Source organism: Macaca nemestrina, chromosome 6, assembly GCF_043159975.1.
Source record: "Macaca nemestrina isolate mMacNem1 chromosome 6, mMacNem.hap1, whole genome shotgun sequence".
Taxonomy (NCBI): Eukaryota; Metazoa; Chordata; class Mammalia; order Primates; family Cercopithecidae; genus Macaca; species Macaca nemestrina.
This window is the reverse complement of record NC_092130.1, coordinates 114840620-114857612: the sequence shown is the minus strand read 5'-3', so window position 1 is coordinate 114857612 and position 16993 is coordinate 114840620. Positions and strand designations below refer to the sequence as shown.

General features: G+C 38.5%; 1 protein-coding gene across 3 annotated transcripts in view; it reads right to left on the bottom strand.

Moving 5' to 3' along the window:
- Nucleotides 1-485: 485 nt before the first annotated feature.
- LOC105499435 (DEP domain containing 1B) overlaps nucleotides 486-16993 on the bottom strand; it is a 123006-nt gene continuing 106498 nt past the window's right edge. For all 3 annotated transcript variants that reach the window (XM_011771999.2, XM_071098898.1, XM_071098899.1), the window contains exons 8-11: nucleotides 16727-16893; nucleotides 13861-14037; nucleotides 3233-3418; nucleotides 486-1484 (exon numbers count right to left, since the gene is read on the bottom strand). In XM_011771999.2, coding sequence (XP_011770301.1) covers nucleotides 1323-1484; nucleotides 3233-3418; nucleotides 13861-14037; nucleotides 16727-16893 — 692 coding nt within the window. In that variant the 3' untranslated portion in view covers nucleotides 486-1322. The remainder of the gene's footprint in view (nucleotides 1485-3232; nucleotides 3419-13860; nucleotides 14038-16726; nucleotides 16894-16993) is intronic.

The window sequence follows — 16993 nt, the reverse complement described above, 5'->3', positions numbered from 1 at the left end:
AGAATGCCAAAGTCTGAGAATGAATCCCGAAACACTAAAAATCTCCCATTACATTACATATTTGGAATGTAAGGTGGTACCCAAACCATTAGGAATACTTTGATCCATTTTTAAAAGCAAAATCTGCATCAATTGTAGGAGGTATTTTGCTACAAGAAAACAGGAGCAAATCTTAAGTGCAAAGAAAAATCAGTCCAAGGAGTACTGTAAGTCAATTAGTAGGTGTTGCTCTCAGCTTTTTGGGTAATTGCGCTCAGAGGAAGACTTTCAGCTGCTCCATAATCCAAGTGCACCACAATTTTACAAAAGGGCAAAGCAATGCTAAAAAATTAACAAAGTGCTCACCTAAAGGCCAGTCAATACAAAAGCCCAAATCTTACTTTCTATTTTCTCATAGAAATTAATGACTGATGAAGATCATTGGCAAACGCATTTGAGGATGCTCTCTAACTGATCTAAATAAATGCGAAAAAAGAAACACGAGGTATGGCATTTAAAAAAAAAATAAATTTATTTACATTTCACTTACTTTCAAAAGGATGAAAATATATAACGGAAGTAGTCTCATTTTATTTAACCCATTTGTGTTTGACTTAGAATCACAGGTCTAAGGGTACCCAAAGAATTTATCCAGTTCAACTTTCCATTTTTAGCTAGGACTGAAATTATACCATTGCAGGCAGATGAAAATCTACTCCACTTATAGGTAAACATCAACAAATATATACGTTATAAAAACACTAGCTTTAGTAAAATCTGTCATAATATCCAATAAATCTGCAATAAAAGACATAGCCATCACAATATAAGACATTACAAAATTTATGTGCAGCAATAAAAACTGGAATTTATACAGGAGAAATCATAATTGGCTACTAAGTCAATAGCATCATATTAACAGTACCCAGTGTCTTTCTTATTCAAGTATACACACTATTTTTAAGACTTAAAATTAAGTCTTAAGGCTGTAATAAAGATATTAGTAGCTAGGATGTATATACACAATTATTTAATAAACACCATAAAAAAGAAAGCAGAGATAAAAATACCCTTAAATTTTGTAACAATTACAAACATGTTAACATTATCACTATATATTTGACTCATAAATTTTAACCAATTTATACACTTTAAAAATAGCATTGAGTTTTATAAAAATACTAATGACTAAACATTTTTAAAAACTAAGGCAATCTTTATCTACATTTCAGTAGTCTTTGTTTTATGCTTTTCTTTCTTCCACCACCAAAGTCTTTCTCCTAACCACCATTCACTCAAAACAACAACAGTGGTCTCTGGCGCCTGTTGCTGTGGAAGTATTATTACATTCGAAAACTTCTAGTTCTTTGAAATGGTTGGAAAGGCTTCTTTAGTGCCCACATTAGCAGCTGTGGTTTCGGTTTGGGTTTTTCAGGAAACAGAAGTGCTTCACTTTCTGGTGTAGGAAATCGTTCTTGATAGACTTCAGGATAGGATTTCTGAAACTAAAATAACGAATGGTCCAAGAAGAGTAAAAAAAGACACAGAAAAGCCAATAAAATTAGGCAGCCAAATTGTAAGAGTTTCTGAGCCTGTACTTTCCTATTTTTGTTTATTTTTGTTAAACCATTTGATTCCAATTTCTATAGAGTTAATCTATCTTTCTTTTGATCTAAGCTTCAAGTAAGTTCCCCTTTTAATCATGTTTCTTAAAATTTCCCCCACCGCCAACTACAAATAGACCTCACTTTTTAAATATTCACAAGTAACTCTGACTTCAAAATAACTTCTGTTCTACACAGCTAAATAAAATTTTGTCCCAATTACATTTCACCATTTCTCTGCTTCTCCAACTCAGTCCCACCAGCTTCTGCCCAAATGGAAGAGGGAATATTCTGGTGTATATTACTTTGTGAAAAGCTTAAAAGAGAGGCAGTATACTTTCTGTTGATCTTCACCACCAAACTCTCCTCCAGAATTACTCTGAGAATAATATGATTAGAAACCCAGAACTCTGGTGCTCTATGTGTAACCCTACACGTACGATGTTTCCCGAATCCAACTATGTAGAGTTCGGTCTTTAAAAACAACAACCACTCACCTGATCATGGATCAATCGTGATGAATAGTCAAAATTAACATATTGTGAGTTAAAAACAATTCTCTGGAACCCTAAGCTGTGTTCCCTAACATAAGAGGAACTAAAAACTTGTACTGATACCTGAGGCAAGAAACTAATTTGATAGTGGCTATCTAAAACCAATGACTTTTAAACTCTAGATATTTTACATCTGTGAATTCCATCGGATTTGCCTTTTGAAAACATGAAAAGAAATCTACCCTCACTGATGTTTACTCTGAGATTAATGTAGATGCTCTGCTAATTCACATCATGCCACATACCAAAATAAAGGACAAATATTAGAGAATAACTCTGTCAATGAAGAGTTTGGCAATGGTAACAGGTTTACACTGAAGAATATAGATCTAGGAAACTGACCATAGTGAGTAAATCATTGAGACTTCTGGAATGTATGAACTGACTAGTATACTTAGAAAACTGCTATGGCTCAGAAGATGAGATTTATATGAAGCCTATTAAAATTAAAAAAAAACAGTAGGGAGGAGAAAAATGATTTATAAAGAATATCCTTTATAGCAGCATGATTTATAATCCTTTGGGTATATCCCCAGTAATGGGATGGCTGGGTCATATGGTACATCTAGTTCTAGATCTGTGTATGTTCATTGCGGCACTATTCACAATAGCAAAGACTTGGAATCAACCCAAATGTCCATTAGTGACAGACTGGATTAAGAAAATGTGGCACATATACACCATGGAATACTATGCAGCCATCAAAAAGGATGAGTTTGTGTCCTTTGTAGGGACATGGATGCAGCTGGAAACCATCATTCTTAGCAAACTATCACAAGAACAGAAAACCAAACACCGCATGTTCTCACTCATAGGTGGGAACTGAACAATGAGATCACTTGGACTTGGGAAGGGGGACATCACACACTGGGGCCTATTATGGGGAGGGGGGAGGGGGGAGGGATTGCATTGGGAGTTATACCTGATGTAAATGACGAGTAGTTGGGTGCTGACGAGTTGATGGGTGCAGCACAGCAACATGGCACAAGTATACATATGTAACAAACCTGCACGTTATGCACATGTACCCTAGAACTTAAAGTATAATAATAAAATAAAATAAAATAAAATAAAATAAAAAGAATATCCTTTTACCTGCTTGAGTTTCTTCTTCTTCTCTTTGCTGGAGAGTTTGGCATCTGTTATGACTTCCTCCAACAAGGCTGCCAGAGGTTCCTGAGAGCCGTATGATCTTTGATATTCAAATTCCTCTGGACTAATTTGACGGCAAAATGATGGAGCAGATAAAGTGATATCCATATCAGCTCCTGGGTATTTTATCTGAGGCAAAAGGATTAAGAGTGAAAGAATATAGCATATTTTCAAATAAATTATAAGAATTAGTTCAGATCAAATGCGGGATACCTCCTTGTACTGTAGCGATGCCATGTTAGTCCTCAAAATTTGATTGGGGGAAACTCTATATTGAAAAGTAAAAGCATTCCCATAACTTCAAAATATTATTGTTTAAAGCCACAGTTTTAAATGGGATTTTTACCTTTGTAAACCCAAGAGCCATTTCAATAACAAAAAAGCTTGTGCCCTTGTTGGGAACAGGCCCCAAAATCTGGCCATAGACTGGCCCCAAAACTGGCTATAAACAAAATCTCTGCAGCACTGTGACATGCTCATGATGGCCTTGACGCCCACGCTGGAAGGTTTTCAGTTTACAAGAATGAGGGCAAGGAACACCTGACCCACCAGGGTGGAAAACCGCTTAAGGCATTCTTAAACCATAAACAATAGCAAGAGCAATCTGTGCCTTAAAGACATGTTCATGCTGCAGATAACTATCCAGAGTCCATCCCTTTATTTCGGCCCATCCCTTTATTTCCCATAAGGAATACTTTTAGTAAATTTTATGACTGGTTTGTTGTCAATAAATATGTGAGTAAATCTCTGTTCAAGGCTCTCAGCTCTGAAGGCTGTGAGACCCCTGATTTCCCACTCCACACTCTATATTTCTGCGTGTGTCTTTAATTCCTCTAGCGACACTGGGTTAGGGTCTCCATGACCAAGCTAGTCTCGGCATGCCCTCTTTTAACAAGATCTGAAATTCAAGCATAAATTAAACACATTGACTAAAATGATTCAAACATCGATAATGTTGGACGTTCACTGGAATTATCCAGGCGCCTTCCCACATCTGAAGAGTCGGATTCTCAATGCCTTGGGGATAGTAGTGGCACGCATTTAGCTAAGCTTTTAGGAAGAGAGGAGTACTACAACCATTTTCTAACATCTTACCCATGAGAATCAAGTAAAACAACAAATGTGCAGACAGTGCAGAAGGGATAAGGGAGAAGAAATAAGAGGAAAAAAGAAAAAAAAGACCTGTGAATAAATGAACATACATTGAAAATATTTAATTTCAGAGTCTGGAGTCTTTTGAAACAGAAGGTTGCAGATGAGGATCACAGAAGGCTTGTGTCAAAAACATTGTCTACCTCATAATGTATCCCAGGGTCAGCCCTGAAACTGTCCTAAAACAATCACTGGAATAATCCAAGCAACACTGCATTTTCAGAGAAGCACTCCCCTAAATGTGATACAGTGTAGAGGCTTAGGAGCCTAATCAAGATAACAATGATCTATAGGTTCTGAGTGCTGAATGGAACAACTGCTTGGCAATTCTAATATGTACTTGCAAGAGAGAAAAGGTAACTGGACAAATTAATCACTATTGATTTTATTCAGAGCACACTGTAGTGTCTCTTCACAAGATCATGTTTACCTGCAGTTAAATTAATCACCATAGCTCAGCCTTCTGAACTTCAATAGTAAAGGGCTCACAAGGCTTTTACTACAATATATGCCTGTGCTATGCATGTGAATACACAAACCTAGCAAGTATATAGGGCGACATAGTTATTGCTTGATATGGTTTGGATGTGTCCTCACCCAAATCTCATCTTGAAATGTAGTTCCCATAATCCCCTTGTTGTGGGAGATGGGAGGTAACTGAATCACAGGGCAGTTATACCCCCATGCTGTTCTTATGATAGTGAGTGAATTCTCATGAGATCTGATGGTTTTATGAGGGGATTTTCTCCCTTTTGCTCGGCGCTTCTCTCTCCTGCTGCCTCGTGAAGAAGGATGTGTTTGCTTCCCCTTCCGCCATGATTGTAAGTTTCCTGAGGCCTCCCCAGCCGTGCTAAACCGTGAGCCAATTAAATCTCTTTCCTTTACAAATTACCCAGTCTTGGGTATGTCTTAGCAGCATGAGAACAGACTAATACACTGCTATAACATTTCCTTGCGAAACCTGGTGAAGTATTTCGGTTCATTTTTATTTTCTTTAGGTTTGGCTCATAAAAATATCAGAGGAAAAAAAATTAAACTAAAACAGCAGTTAAGATTACACTTTTCACCCATGCAAGTGGCAAAGGTATGTACAAGTATTAATAATATCCAGAGTAGGCAAAGGTGCAGAGAAATGAACACTCACTTTCTTATACCACTGACAGAAATGTAAATTTAAATGATCATTCTAAAGGGAAATTTGGCAATATGCTATCGATACTTTAAATATGTTCATGGCCTTTGGCCAAGCAATGCTGTCCCTAGGAATTTATTCTTAGAAAATAATCACAGATCAGCCAAAAAAAAAAAAAAAATCTACCTTTAAAAATATTTACTGTAACTGCTTCCAAAACGGGGGAAAGCATGGAAACAATCTAAATACCATCCAAAAAGTATCATTTAAATAAATTATGGTATATCCATATTATGGAATACTGTGTGGCCAATAATATTACTATAGAATATAACAATAATGATGATACCAACAACAAAGGCAGCTACTAATTGTAGGTTTACAATATGATAAACATTATTGTGAGCATTTCACATGTATTAAGCCCACATGTATTAATCATATGTATTAATTCCCCAGAAAAACCCTATGAGGTAAATATTAACTACTATTATTCCCATTTTACAGATGAGAAAGAGAAATGTTGGGACAGATGTTGAAGCAGAGACATGTTATATAATTTGCCTAAGGTCACACAGCTAACAAAAAGCATGTCATGAATTCAAAGTCTCCTGAGTCTGTGCTCTCGGCCACTCTCATGCCAATCAAGAATAATTAATGATGGGGGAATTTTTTCTCAATGTTAAGAGAACATAAGTGGCAGGAAGGGAGGCAGGCAGGAAGGGAGGCAGGCAAGAAAGAAGGAGGGAAGGAGGGAAGGAAGGAAGGAAGGAAGGAAGGAAGGAAGGAAGAAAGGAAGGAAGGAAGGAAGGAAGGAAAGGAGGAAGGAAGAAAGGGATGAAGGGAGGGCAGGGGAGGGAGGAGAGAGGAGAGAGGGAAGAGAGTAAGGCAGGCATGGATATAGACAGACACACACAGAAAAAAAATCTGAAAAACTGTAATACTGACTATGAACATTTTAGTGTAACACTGATACCGTTTGGTGTGGTTTTTTCTATATTTCCCAGGTTTCTTCAATGTGTTAGGTTAATCATTGCAAAAAAATAAGAAAAAAATTTAATTTTAAAATTGCCTTCTAGAAAGAGCTACACAGTTAATTATTTTTGTAATACCTCAGAAGGACGCAGTACACTGGTCCTTAATTGTGGTGCCTCAAAAAGATCTCAAATGAGAAGAGGTCCAATCAGTCAGAAGGAGTCAAGTGGACCTTCTGCCTGCCTTTACCGAGTTTCTGCTCCCATAGACTGACATAAAAACCCCACTTTGGGGTCCACAGGATAACACACATTATAACTGGGAGGCGCGCCTAAGATGGCCGAATAGGAACAGCTCCAGCCTCCAGCTCCCAGCGTGAGCGACACAGAAGACGGGTGATTTCTGCATTTTCAACTGAGGTACCAGGTTCATCTCACTGTGGCGTGTTGGACACTTGGCACTGGACCACGGGTGCAGCCCGACCATCAAGAGCTGAAGCAGGGCGAGGCATCGCCTCATCTGGGAAGCGCAAAGGGGAAGGGAATTCCTTTTCCTAGCCAAAGGAAATTGAGACACACAACACCTGGAAAATCGGGTAACTCCCACCCTAATACTGCGCTTTACCAAGGGTCTTAGCAAAAGGCACACCAGGAGATTATATCCCACACCTGGCCCAGAGGGTCCCACGCCCACGGAGCCTCCCTCATTCCCAGCACAGGAGTCTGAGATCTAACTGCAAGGCAGCAGTGAGGCTGAGGGAGGGGCGCCCGCCATGCTGAGGCTTAAGTGGGTAAACAAAACCGCTGGGAAACTCGAATTGGGTGGAGCCCACCACAGCTCAAGGAGGCCGGCCTACCTCTGTAGACTCCTCCTCTGGGGACAGGGCATAGCTAAACAAAAAGCAGCAGAAACCTCCACAGAGGTAAATGCCCCTGTCTGACATCTTTGAAGAGAGCAGTGGATATCCAGGCACGGAGGTTGAGATCTGAGAACAGACATACTGCCTATTCAAGTGGGTCCCTGGCACTGAGTAGCATAACTGGGAGACATCCACTAGGTGCAGATCGACACCTCACACCTCACACAGCAGGGTATACCACAGAGACGAAGCTTCCAGAGCAAGAATCAGACAGCAACACTTGCTGTTCAGCAATATTCTATTTTCTGCAGCCTCCGCTGCTGATACCCAGGCAAACAGGGTCTGGAGTGGACCTCAAGCAATCTCCAACAAACCTACAGCTGAGGGTCCTGACTGTTAGAAGGAAAACTAACAAACAGAAAGGACACCCACACCAAAACCCCATCAGTACATCACCATCATCAAAGACCAAAGGCAGATAAAACCACAAAGATGGGGAAAAAGCAGGGCAGAAAAGCTGGAAATTCAAAAAATCAGAGCGCATCTCCCCCTCCAAATGAACGCAGCTCATCGCCAGCAATGGAACAAAGCTGGACGGAGAATGACTTTGACAAGTTGAGAGAAGACGGCTTCAGTCGATCAAACTTCTCAGAGCTAAAGGAGGAACTACGTAACCAGTGCAAAGAAACTAAAAGCCAAGAAAAAAGAATGGATGAATGGATAACAAGAATAATCAATGCAGAGAAGACCTTAAAAGAACTGATAGAGATGAAAATCATAACAGGAGAACTACATGACAAATGCACAAGCTTCAGTAACCAACTCGATCAACTAGAAGAAAGAGTATCAGCGATTGAAGATCAAATGAATGAAATGAAGCAAGAAAAGAAGAGTAGAGAAAAAAGAGTAAACAGAAATGAACAAAGCCCCCAAGAACCATGGGATTATGTGAAAAGACCAAATCTACGTCTGATTCGGGTGCCTGAAAGTGACGGGGAAAATAGAACCAAGTGGGAAAACACTCTTCAGGATATCATCCAGGAGAACTTCCCCAGCCTAGTAAGGCAGGCAAACATTCAAATTCAGGAAATACAGAGATCACCACAAAGATACTCCTTGAGAAGAGCAACTCCAAGACACATAATTGTCAGATTCACCAAACTTGAAATGAAGGAAAAAATGTTAAGGGCAGCCAGAGAAAAAGGTCGGGTTACCCACAAAGGGAAGCCCATCAGACTAACAGCAGATCTCTCAGCAGAAGTTCTCCAAGCCAGAAGAGAATGGGGGCCAATATTCAAGAATCTTAAAGAAAAGAATTTTCAACCCAGAATTTCATATCCAGCCAAACTACGTTTCATAAGTGAAGTAAAAATAAAATCCTTTACAGACAGGCAAATGCTTAGAGATTTTGTCACCACCTGGCCTGCCCTACAAGAGACCCTGAAGGAAGCACTAAACATGGATAGGAACAACAGGTACCAGCCATTGCAAAAACATGTCAAAATGTAAAGTCTATCGAAGCTAGAAAGAAACTGCATTAACTAGCGAGCAAAATAACCAGATAATATCATAATGACAGGATCAAGTTCACACATAACAATATTAACCTTAAATGTAAATGGATTAATGGTCCAATTAAAAGACACAGACTGGCAAATTGGATAAAGAGTCAAGACCCATCAGTCTCCTGTATTCAGGAGACCCATCTCACAGGCAGAGACACACATAGGCTCAAAATAAAGGGATGCAGGAAGATCTACCAAGCAAATGGAAAACAAAAAAAAGGCAGGGGTTGCAATCCTAGTCTCTGATGAAACAGAGTTTAAACCATCAAAGATCAAAAGAGACAAAGAAGGTCATTACATAATGGTAAAGGGATCAATTCATCAGGAAGAGCTAACTATCCTAAATATATATGCACCCAATACAGGAGCACCCAGATTCACAAAGCAAGTCCTTAGAGACTAACAAAGAGACTTAGACTCCCACACAATAAAAATAGGAGACTTTAACACCCCACTGTCAACATTAGACAGATCAACGAGACAGAAAGTTAACAAGGATATCCAGGAATTGAACTCAACTCTGCACCAAGCAGACCTAATAGACATCTACAGAACTCTCCACACCAAATCAACAGAATATACATTCTTCTCAGCACCACATCACACTTATTCCAAAATCGACTACATAGTTGGAAGTAAAGCACTCCTCAGCAAATGTAAAAGAACAGAAATTATAATAAACTGTCTCTCAGACCACTGTGCAATCAAACTAGAACTCAGGACTAAGAAACTCAATCAAAACCGCTCAACTACATGGAAACTGAACAACCTGCTCCTGAATGACACTGGTTACATAAAAAAATGAAGGCAGAAATAAAGATGTTCTTTGAAACCAATCAGAACAAAGATACAACATACCAGAATCTCTGGGACACATTTAAAGCAGTGTGCAGAGGGAAATGTATAGCACTAAATGCCCACAAGAGAAAGCAGGAAAGATCTAAACTTGACACCCTAACATCACAATGTAAAGAACTAGAGAAGCAAGAACAAACACATTCAAAAGCTAGCAGAAGGCAAGAAATAACTAAGATCAGAGCAGAACTGAAGGAGATAGAGACACAAAAAATCCTCCAAAAAACCAATGAATCAAGGAGTTGTTGTTTTCGTGAAAACATCAACATAATTGATAGGCCACTAGCAAGACTAATAAAGAAGAAAAGAGAGAAGAATCAAATAGATGCAATAAAAAATGATAAAGGAGATATCACCACCGACCCAATAGAAATACAAATTACCATCAGAGAATACTATAAACATCTCTACGCAAATAAACTAGAAAACCTAGAAGAAATGGATAATTTCCTGGACACTTACACTCTTCCAAGACTAAACCAGGAAGAAGTTGAATCCCTGAATAGACCAATAGCAGGCTCTGAAATTGAGGCAATAATTAATAGCCTACCAACCAAAAAAAGTCCCAGACCAGACGGATTCACAGTCGAATTCTACCAAAGGTACAAGGAGGAGTTGGTACCATTCCTTCTGAAACTATTTCAATCAATGGAAAAAGAGGGAATCCTCCCTAACTCATTTTACGAGGCCAACATCATCCTTATACCAAAGCCTGGCAGAGATACAACAAAAAAAAGAGAATTTTAGACCAATATCCCTGATGAACATTGATGCAAAAATCCTCAATAAAATACTGGTAAACCGGATCCAGCAGCACATCAGAAAGCTTATCCACCATGATCAAGTGGGCTTCATCCCTGGGATGCAAGGCTGGTTCAACATATGCAAATCAATAAATGTAATCCAGCATATAAACAGAACCAAAGACAAAAAACACATGATTATCTCAATAGATGCAGAAAAGGCCTTTGACAAAATTCAACAGCCCTTCATGCTAAAAACTCTCAATAAATTCAGTATTGATGGAACGTATCTCAAAAGAATAAGAGCTATTTATGACAAACCCACAGTCAATATCATACTGAATGGGCAAAAACTGGAAGCATTCTCTTGAAAACTGGCACAAGACAGGGACGCCCTCTCTTACCACTCCTATTCAACATAGTGTCGGAAGTTCTGGCCAGGGCAATCAGGCAAGAGAAAGAAATAAAGGGTGTTCAGTTAGGAAAAGAAGAAGTCAAATTGTCCCTGTTTGCAGATGACATGATTGTATATTTAGAAAACCCCATTGTCTCAGCCCAAAATCTCCTTAAGCTGATAAGCAACTTCAGCAAAGTCTCAGGATACAAAATTAATGTGCAAAAATCACAAGCATTCTCATACATCAGTAACAGACAAACAGAGAGCTAAATCATGAATGAACTTCCATTCACAATTGCTTCAAAGAGAATAAAATACCTAGGAATCCAACTTACAAGGGATGTAAAGGACCTCTTCAAGGAGAACTACAAACCACTGCTCAGTAAAATCGAAGAGGACACAAACAAATGGAAGAACATACCATGCTCATGGAGAGGAAGAATCAATATTGTGAAAATGGCCATACTGCCCAAGGTAATTTATAGATTCAATGCCATCCCCATTAAGCTACCAATGAGTTTCTTCACAGAATTGGAAAAAACTGCTTTAAAGTTCAGATGGAACCAAAAAGACCCCGCATTGCTAAGACAATCTTAAGCCAAAAGAACAAAGCTGGAGGCATCACACTACCTGACTTCAAACTATACTACAAGGCTACAGTAACCAAAACAGCATGGTACTGGTACCAAAACAGAGATATAGACTAATGGAACAGAACAGAGCCCTCAGAAATAATACCACACATCTACAGCCATCTGATATTTGACAAACTTGACAAAAACAAGAAATGGGGAAAGGATTCTCTATTTAATAAATTGTGCTGGGTAAATTGGCTAGCCATAAGTAGAAAGCTGAAACTGGATCCTTTCCTTACTCCTTATACGAAAATTAATTCAAGATGGATTAGAGACTTAAATGTTAGACCTAAAACCATAAAAACCCTAGAAGAAAACCTAGGTAATACCATTCAGGACACAGGCATGGGCAAGGACTTCATGTCTAAACACCAAAAGCAACAGCAACAAAAGCCAAAATTGACAAATAGGATCTAATTAAACTAAAGAGGTTCTGCACAGCAAAAGCAACTACCATCATAGTGAACAGGCAACCTACAGAATGGGAGAAAATTTTGGTGATCTACTCATCTGACAAAGGGCTAATATCCAGAACCTATAAAGAACTCAATCAAATTTACAAGAAAAAAACAACCCCATCAAAAAGTGGGCAACGGATATGAACAGACACTTCTCAAAAGAAGACATTCATACAGCCAACAGACACATGAAAAAATGCTTATCATCACTCACCATCAGAGAAATGCAAATCAAAACCACAATAAGATACCATCTCACACCAGTTAGAATGGCAATCATTAAAAAATCAGGAAACAACAGGTGCTGGAGAGGATGTGGAGAAATAGGAACACTTTCACACAGTTGGTGGGACTGTAAACTACTTCAACCATTGTGGAAAACAGTGTGGCGATTCCACAAGGATCTAGAACTAGAAATACCATATGACCCAGCCATCCCATTACTGGGGATATACCCAAAGGATTATAAATCATGCTGCTATAAAGACACATGCACACATATGTTTATTGCGGCACTATTCACAACAGCAAAGACTTGGAATCAACCCAAATGTCCATCAGTGAAAGACTGGATTAAGAAAACATGGCACATATATACTATGGAATACTATGTAGCCATAAAAAAGTATGGGTTTGTGTCCTTTGTAGGGACACAGTTGCAGCTGGAAACCATCATTCTCAGCAAACTACTGCAAGAACAGAAAACCAAATACCACATATTCTCACTTATAGGTGGGAATTGAACAATGAGATCACTTGGACACAGGAAGGGGATCATCACACACCGAGTCCTATTGTGGGAAAGGGGGAGAGGGGAGGGATAGCGTTAGGAGATATACCTAATGTAAATGACGAGTTAATGGGTGCAGCACACCAACATGGCACATGTATACATATGTAACAAACCTGCACATTGTGCACATGTACCATAGAACTTAAAGTATAATAAAAATGTATATATATGATTATTACACTTCTTTTATTATTATTATGTAATATTATTATTACACTTCTTGTAATATATTATTACACTTCTTTTGCATTGTTTTTATATAACCACCATGACAATAGCAGCAGCTACCTTTCAAAGAATACCTGACATATGTCAGAAACTCATCCTAAGAATTGTAAAGTACAGTGTTCAAATCTTCACAACTTTATAAAGTAAGAATGGCCCATTTTAACACCTGAGGAAAGAAAGTAAAATCCAAAGAGGTTAAGGGACTTGCCCAGAGTCACACAACGGAAAGGATACAGCTAGGAATTTGGCCAGGGTTTCATGGCTCTCATGCCAGTGTTCTTCTACCGTACTATGATTTTTAGACAGGGAATATGGAATGATAGTTTAGAGTACTGATTCCAGAGGCTGACTGCATCCATCAGAATTCTGGCTCTGTCTCACTAAACAAAGTTATTTAAGTAATTTGTGCCTTAGCTTTTTCATGCAAAAAGTGGCAATATTAAACTAGGTCACAGGGCAATTATGAATCAAGACACTAATTGCACATAAAATCATTTCCATCAGTACGTATATGTAGATTCTGAACAAACTCATTCAAGGAATTAGCAATAAAAAATATGCTGCATGGATTGATATAACAAAACCAAATGTGCATTCTATAAACTTTTCAATGATAATACAAACACATGCAGGGGCTTTCTATGTGCCAAGACCTGTTGTAAGTACTTTATAAACATTAATTCACTTAATCCTCACAATAAAATGCCCCAAGAAGACTAGCAAGCTTACATGACTTAATATTGCCAATTTTATAGGACTGATAATATCCTCTCCTTTACCTGGACTCTTCGTAGATGAGCCACACGCTCCTCTATAGAGGTCTGCAAGCCCAAAGGGACTTTCAGAATTTCCTGGTAATTGTCCATCAGAAATGTTACCAATCTAGCAGCTAATAACTCATCCAAGTCCACTTCATCCTTGGAACACAAGATGCACCGGGAAAATGTTTGAACCATCTAAAAAAAGAGCGGGGTGAGGGGAGTAAATGCAGTGAGTATTTTTCTGAACTGAGTGCAAACTAATTTGCAAAAAGCAAATATAATAAATGGTCTAAGGCACAGGGTGCACATTCTACCAAGAGTACCCGGCTATCTCAAATGGGCTGGTGGTCTCAACAACCAGAACAAACAAAATGTGCATCTTCCTATTAAGAGACTGCAGAGAGATGCTTATCTGAGCAATTTTTAAAGGTACCTCTTTTACACATGATTTTAAACATACATACATATATATACACATACACACATATGAATATATGAAAACAAATTTCGAAAATCATTATCACCATGACTTGAATCATGCAGCACTATTAAGTTCAAAGCACTTTATAGCCATTTAGTCAATTATTATTTATCCTAATTTCATTATTGATTTGTTTTAAACCACTAACACAGTCCACATGCCTCAACCATTACATCTTTTCCTAGTTAACTTATTTTCTCTAGGATTTTCCATGTATATTTGACAATCACCTTTGAACAAAGCCATGGGACTTTTCAAGAAGTACATTAAGTGATGAGACTCTTTGCAGCAAGCAGAAATACAAAATACATTATAGTATCAATATAATATAATAATTTCCATATAATTTATATTAACTACTCCATTTTTTTTTTTTTTCTTTTTGATGGAGTCTCACTCTGTAACCTAGGCTGGAGTGCAATGGTGTGATCTTGGCTCACTGTAACCTCCGCCTCCCAGGTTCAAGTAATTCTCCTGCCCCAGTCTCCCAAGTAGCTGGGATTACAGGCGCCCGCCACCATGCCCAGCTAATTTTTGATGGGATTTTACCATGTTGGTCAGGCTGGTCTAGAACTCCTGACCTCAGGTGATCCACCCACCTCGGCCTCCCAAAGTGCTGGGATTACAGGAGTGAGCCACCACGCCCAGCCTAACTACTCCATTCTTAATACTGTTCTTTGGACTAGCTTTTTTTTTTCCCCCACTACTTTTATTGCTGACAATCTTCCTTCAAAATATTTAAGCATAAAATCATGTAATTCTGCTAAGACTTCATTTCATTAACACACTGCGAATGATCTTCACTTAGAGAGACACACAAGCAGAGAACTTTTTGCCTGGAGACCATGGACCCCAGGGACTCTGTGATTGCCTTGAAACTGCATGCAAAGTTTTGCACATGTATTCTATATGCAGAATAGATATAAAGTTTTCTTCCGCTTTTCATAAAGGTCCATTAGCCTCTCTAGCCATTCACTCACTCCAAAACAATACAGAGATCAAGAATCCTCCTAGGCACTAAGTGCTCCTCTGATCTTACTCTATTACTTCTAAAACTGGGCCAGTGAATCCCCAGGGAGTACACAGTGGCTTAGCAGGATATGGAAAGCACGTACATTCCACTGAAGCACCAGTTTTCCTCCAAGACATTTTTTGAGGAAAATTAAGAGATTTTGCTAGTAAATAAATTCTAAAATAAACTCTCTTTAAAAACATATGCCAATAGAAGCAGAGATTAGATGGTGGTTACTAGAGGCTGGGGGGTACAGGGGCATGGAAATGGAAGATGTTGGTCAAAGGGTACAAAGATCCAGTGAGACAGGAGGAGCAAGTCTTAGTGCTCTAGTGCACAGCATGGTGACCACAATTATAACAATATATTGTATATTTCAAAATTGCCAAAAGAATAGATTTTTAACATTCTCATTACAAAAAAAATGATAAGTTGGTATGGTAATGAATCTGTTAATTAGCTTGATTGACTCTTTCTATAATGTATACAACTAGATGAACCATATGACCTAGCCATCCCATTACTGGGTATATACCCAAAGGATTATAAATTATGCTGCTATAAAGACACATGCACACGTATGTTTATTGCAGCACTATTCACAATAGCAAAGACTTGGAATCAACCCAAATGTCCATCAGTGACAGATTGGATTAAGAAAATGTGGCACATATACACCATGGAATACTATGCAGCCATAAAAAAGGATGAGTTTGTGTCCTTTGTAGGGACATGGATGCAGCTGCAAACCATCATTCTTAGCAAACTATCACAAGAACAGAAAACCAAACACCGCATGTTCTCACTCATAGGTGGGAACTGAACAATGAGATCACTTGGACTCAGGAAGGGGAACATGACACACCGGGGCCTATCATGGGGAGGGGGGAGGGGGGAGGGATTGCATTGGGAGTTATACCTGATGTAAATGACGAGTTGATGGGTGCAGCACACCAACATGGCACAAGTATACATATGTAACAAACCTGCACGTTATGCACATGTACCCTACAACTTAAAGTATAATAATAATAAATAAATTTAAAAAAAAAAAACAAAAAACAACAACAACAAAAAAACATCACATTGTACCCCATAAATATATGCAATTTTTATTTGTCAATTAAGAATAAATTTACAATAATTTTAAGTGGGAGAACAGGATGTAGCAGATCTCTCTACAGAGTCTGCCCCCTACTCAAGTCCCCATTTCTCATTATGTTCTTTAAGACACTTAGACCAAAAGCATGACCACAAGTCTGGGTGAACACTGACTGTGGCTCTTTTAAGCAAGCCTGCTTTGTACTTCCCTCTGATCACCCAAACTAATACACCTTACTCAGTCGACTTTCATTCCAAAAAGTCATATCTGATGTTAAAAATCAACCTACCAGTGTTCGGGTACCAAAGCCATCACACAGGGGTGGCATCTCTTTGTTTAAGCAAATCCTTGCCATCATCCTCATCAATAGCTGTAACTTTCTCCTATTTTCAGGAGGCAGGAGAAGGCAGCAAATCTGAAATGCTTCAACTGCCACTTTCTCTTTCTGTAACAAACCTGATTTAGGAAAAAAAAAATTGTTATCTTTCAACACCTATAGCCTAGTAGATTCTATATGGTCATATTTTAACAAAATATATATTAGTAAAATTACATA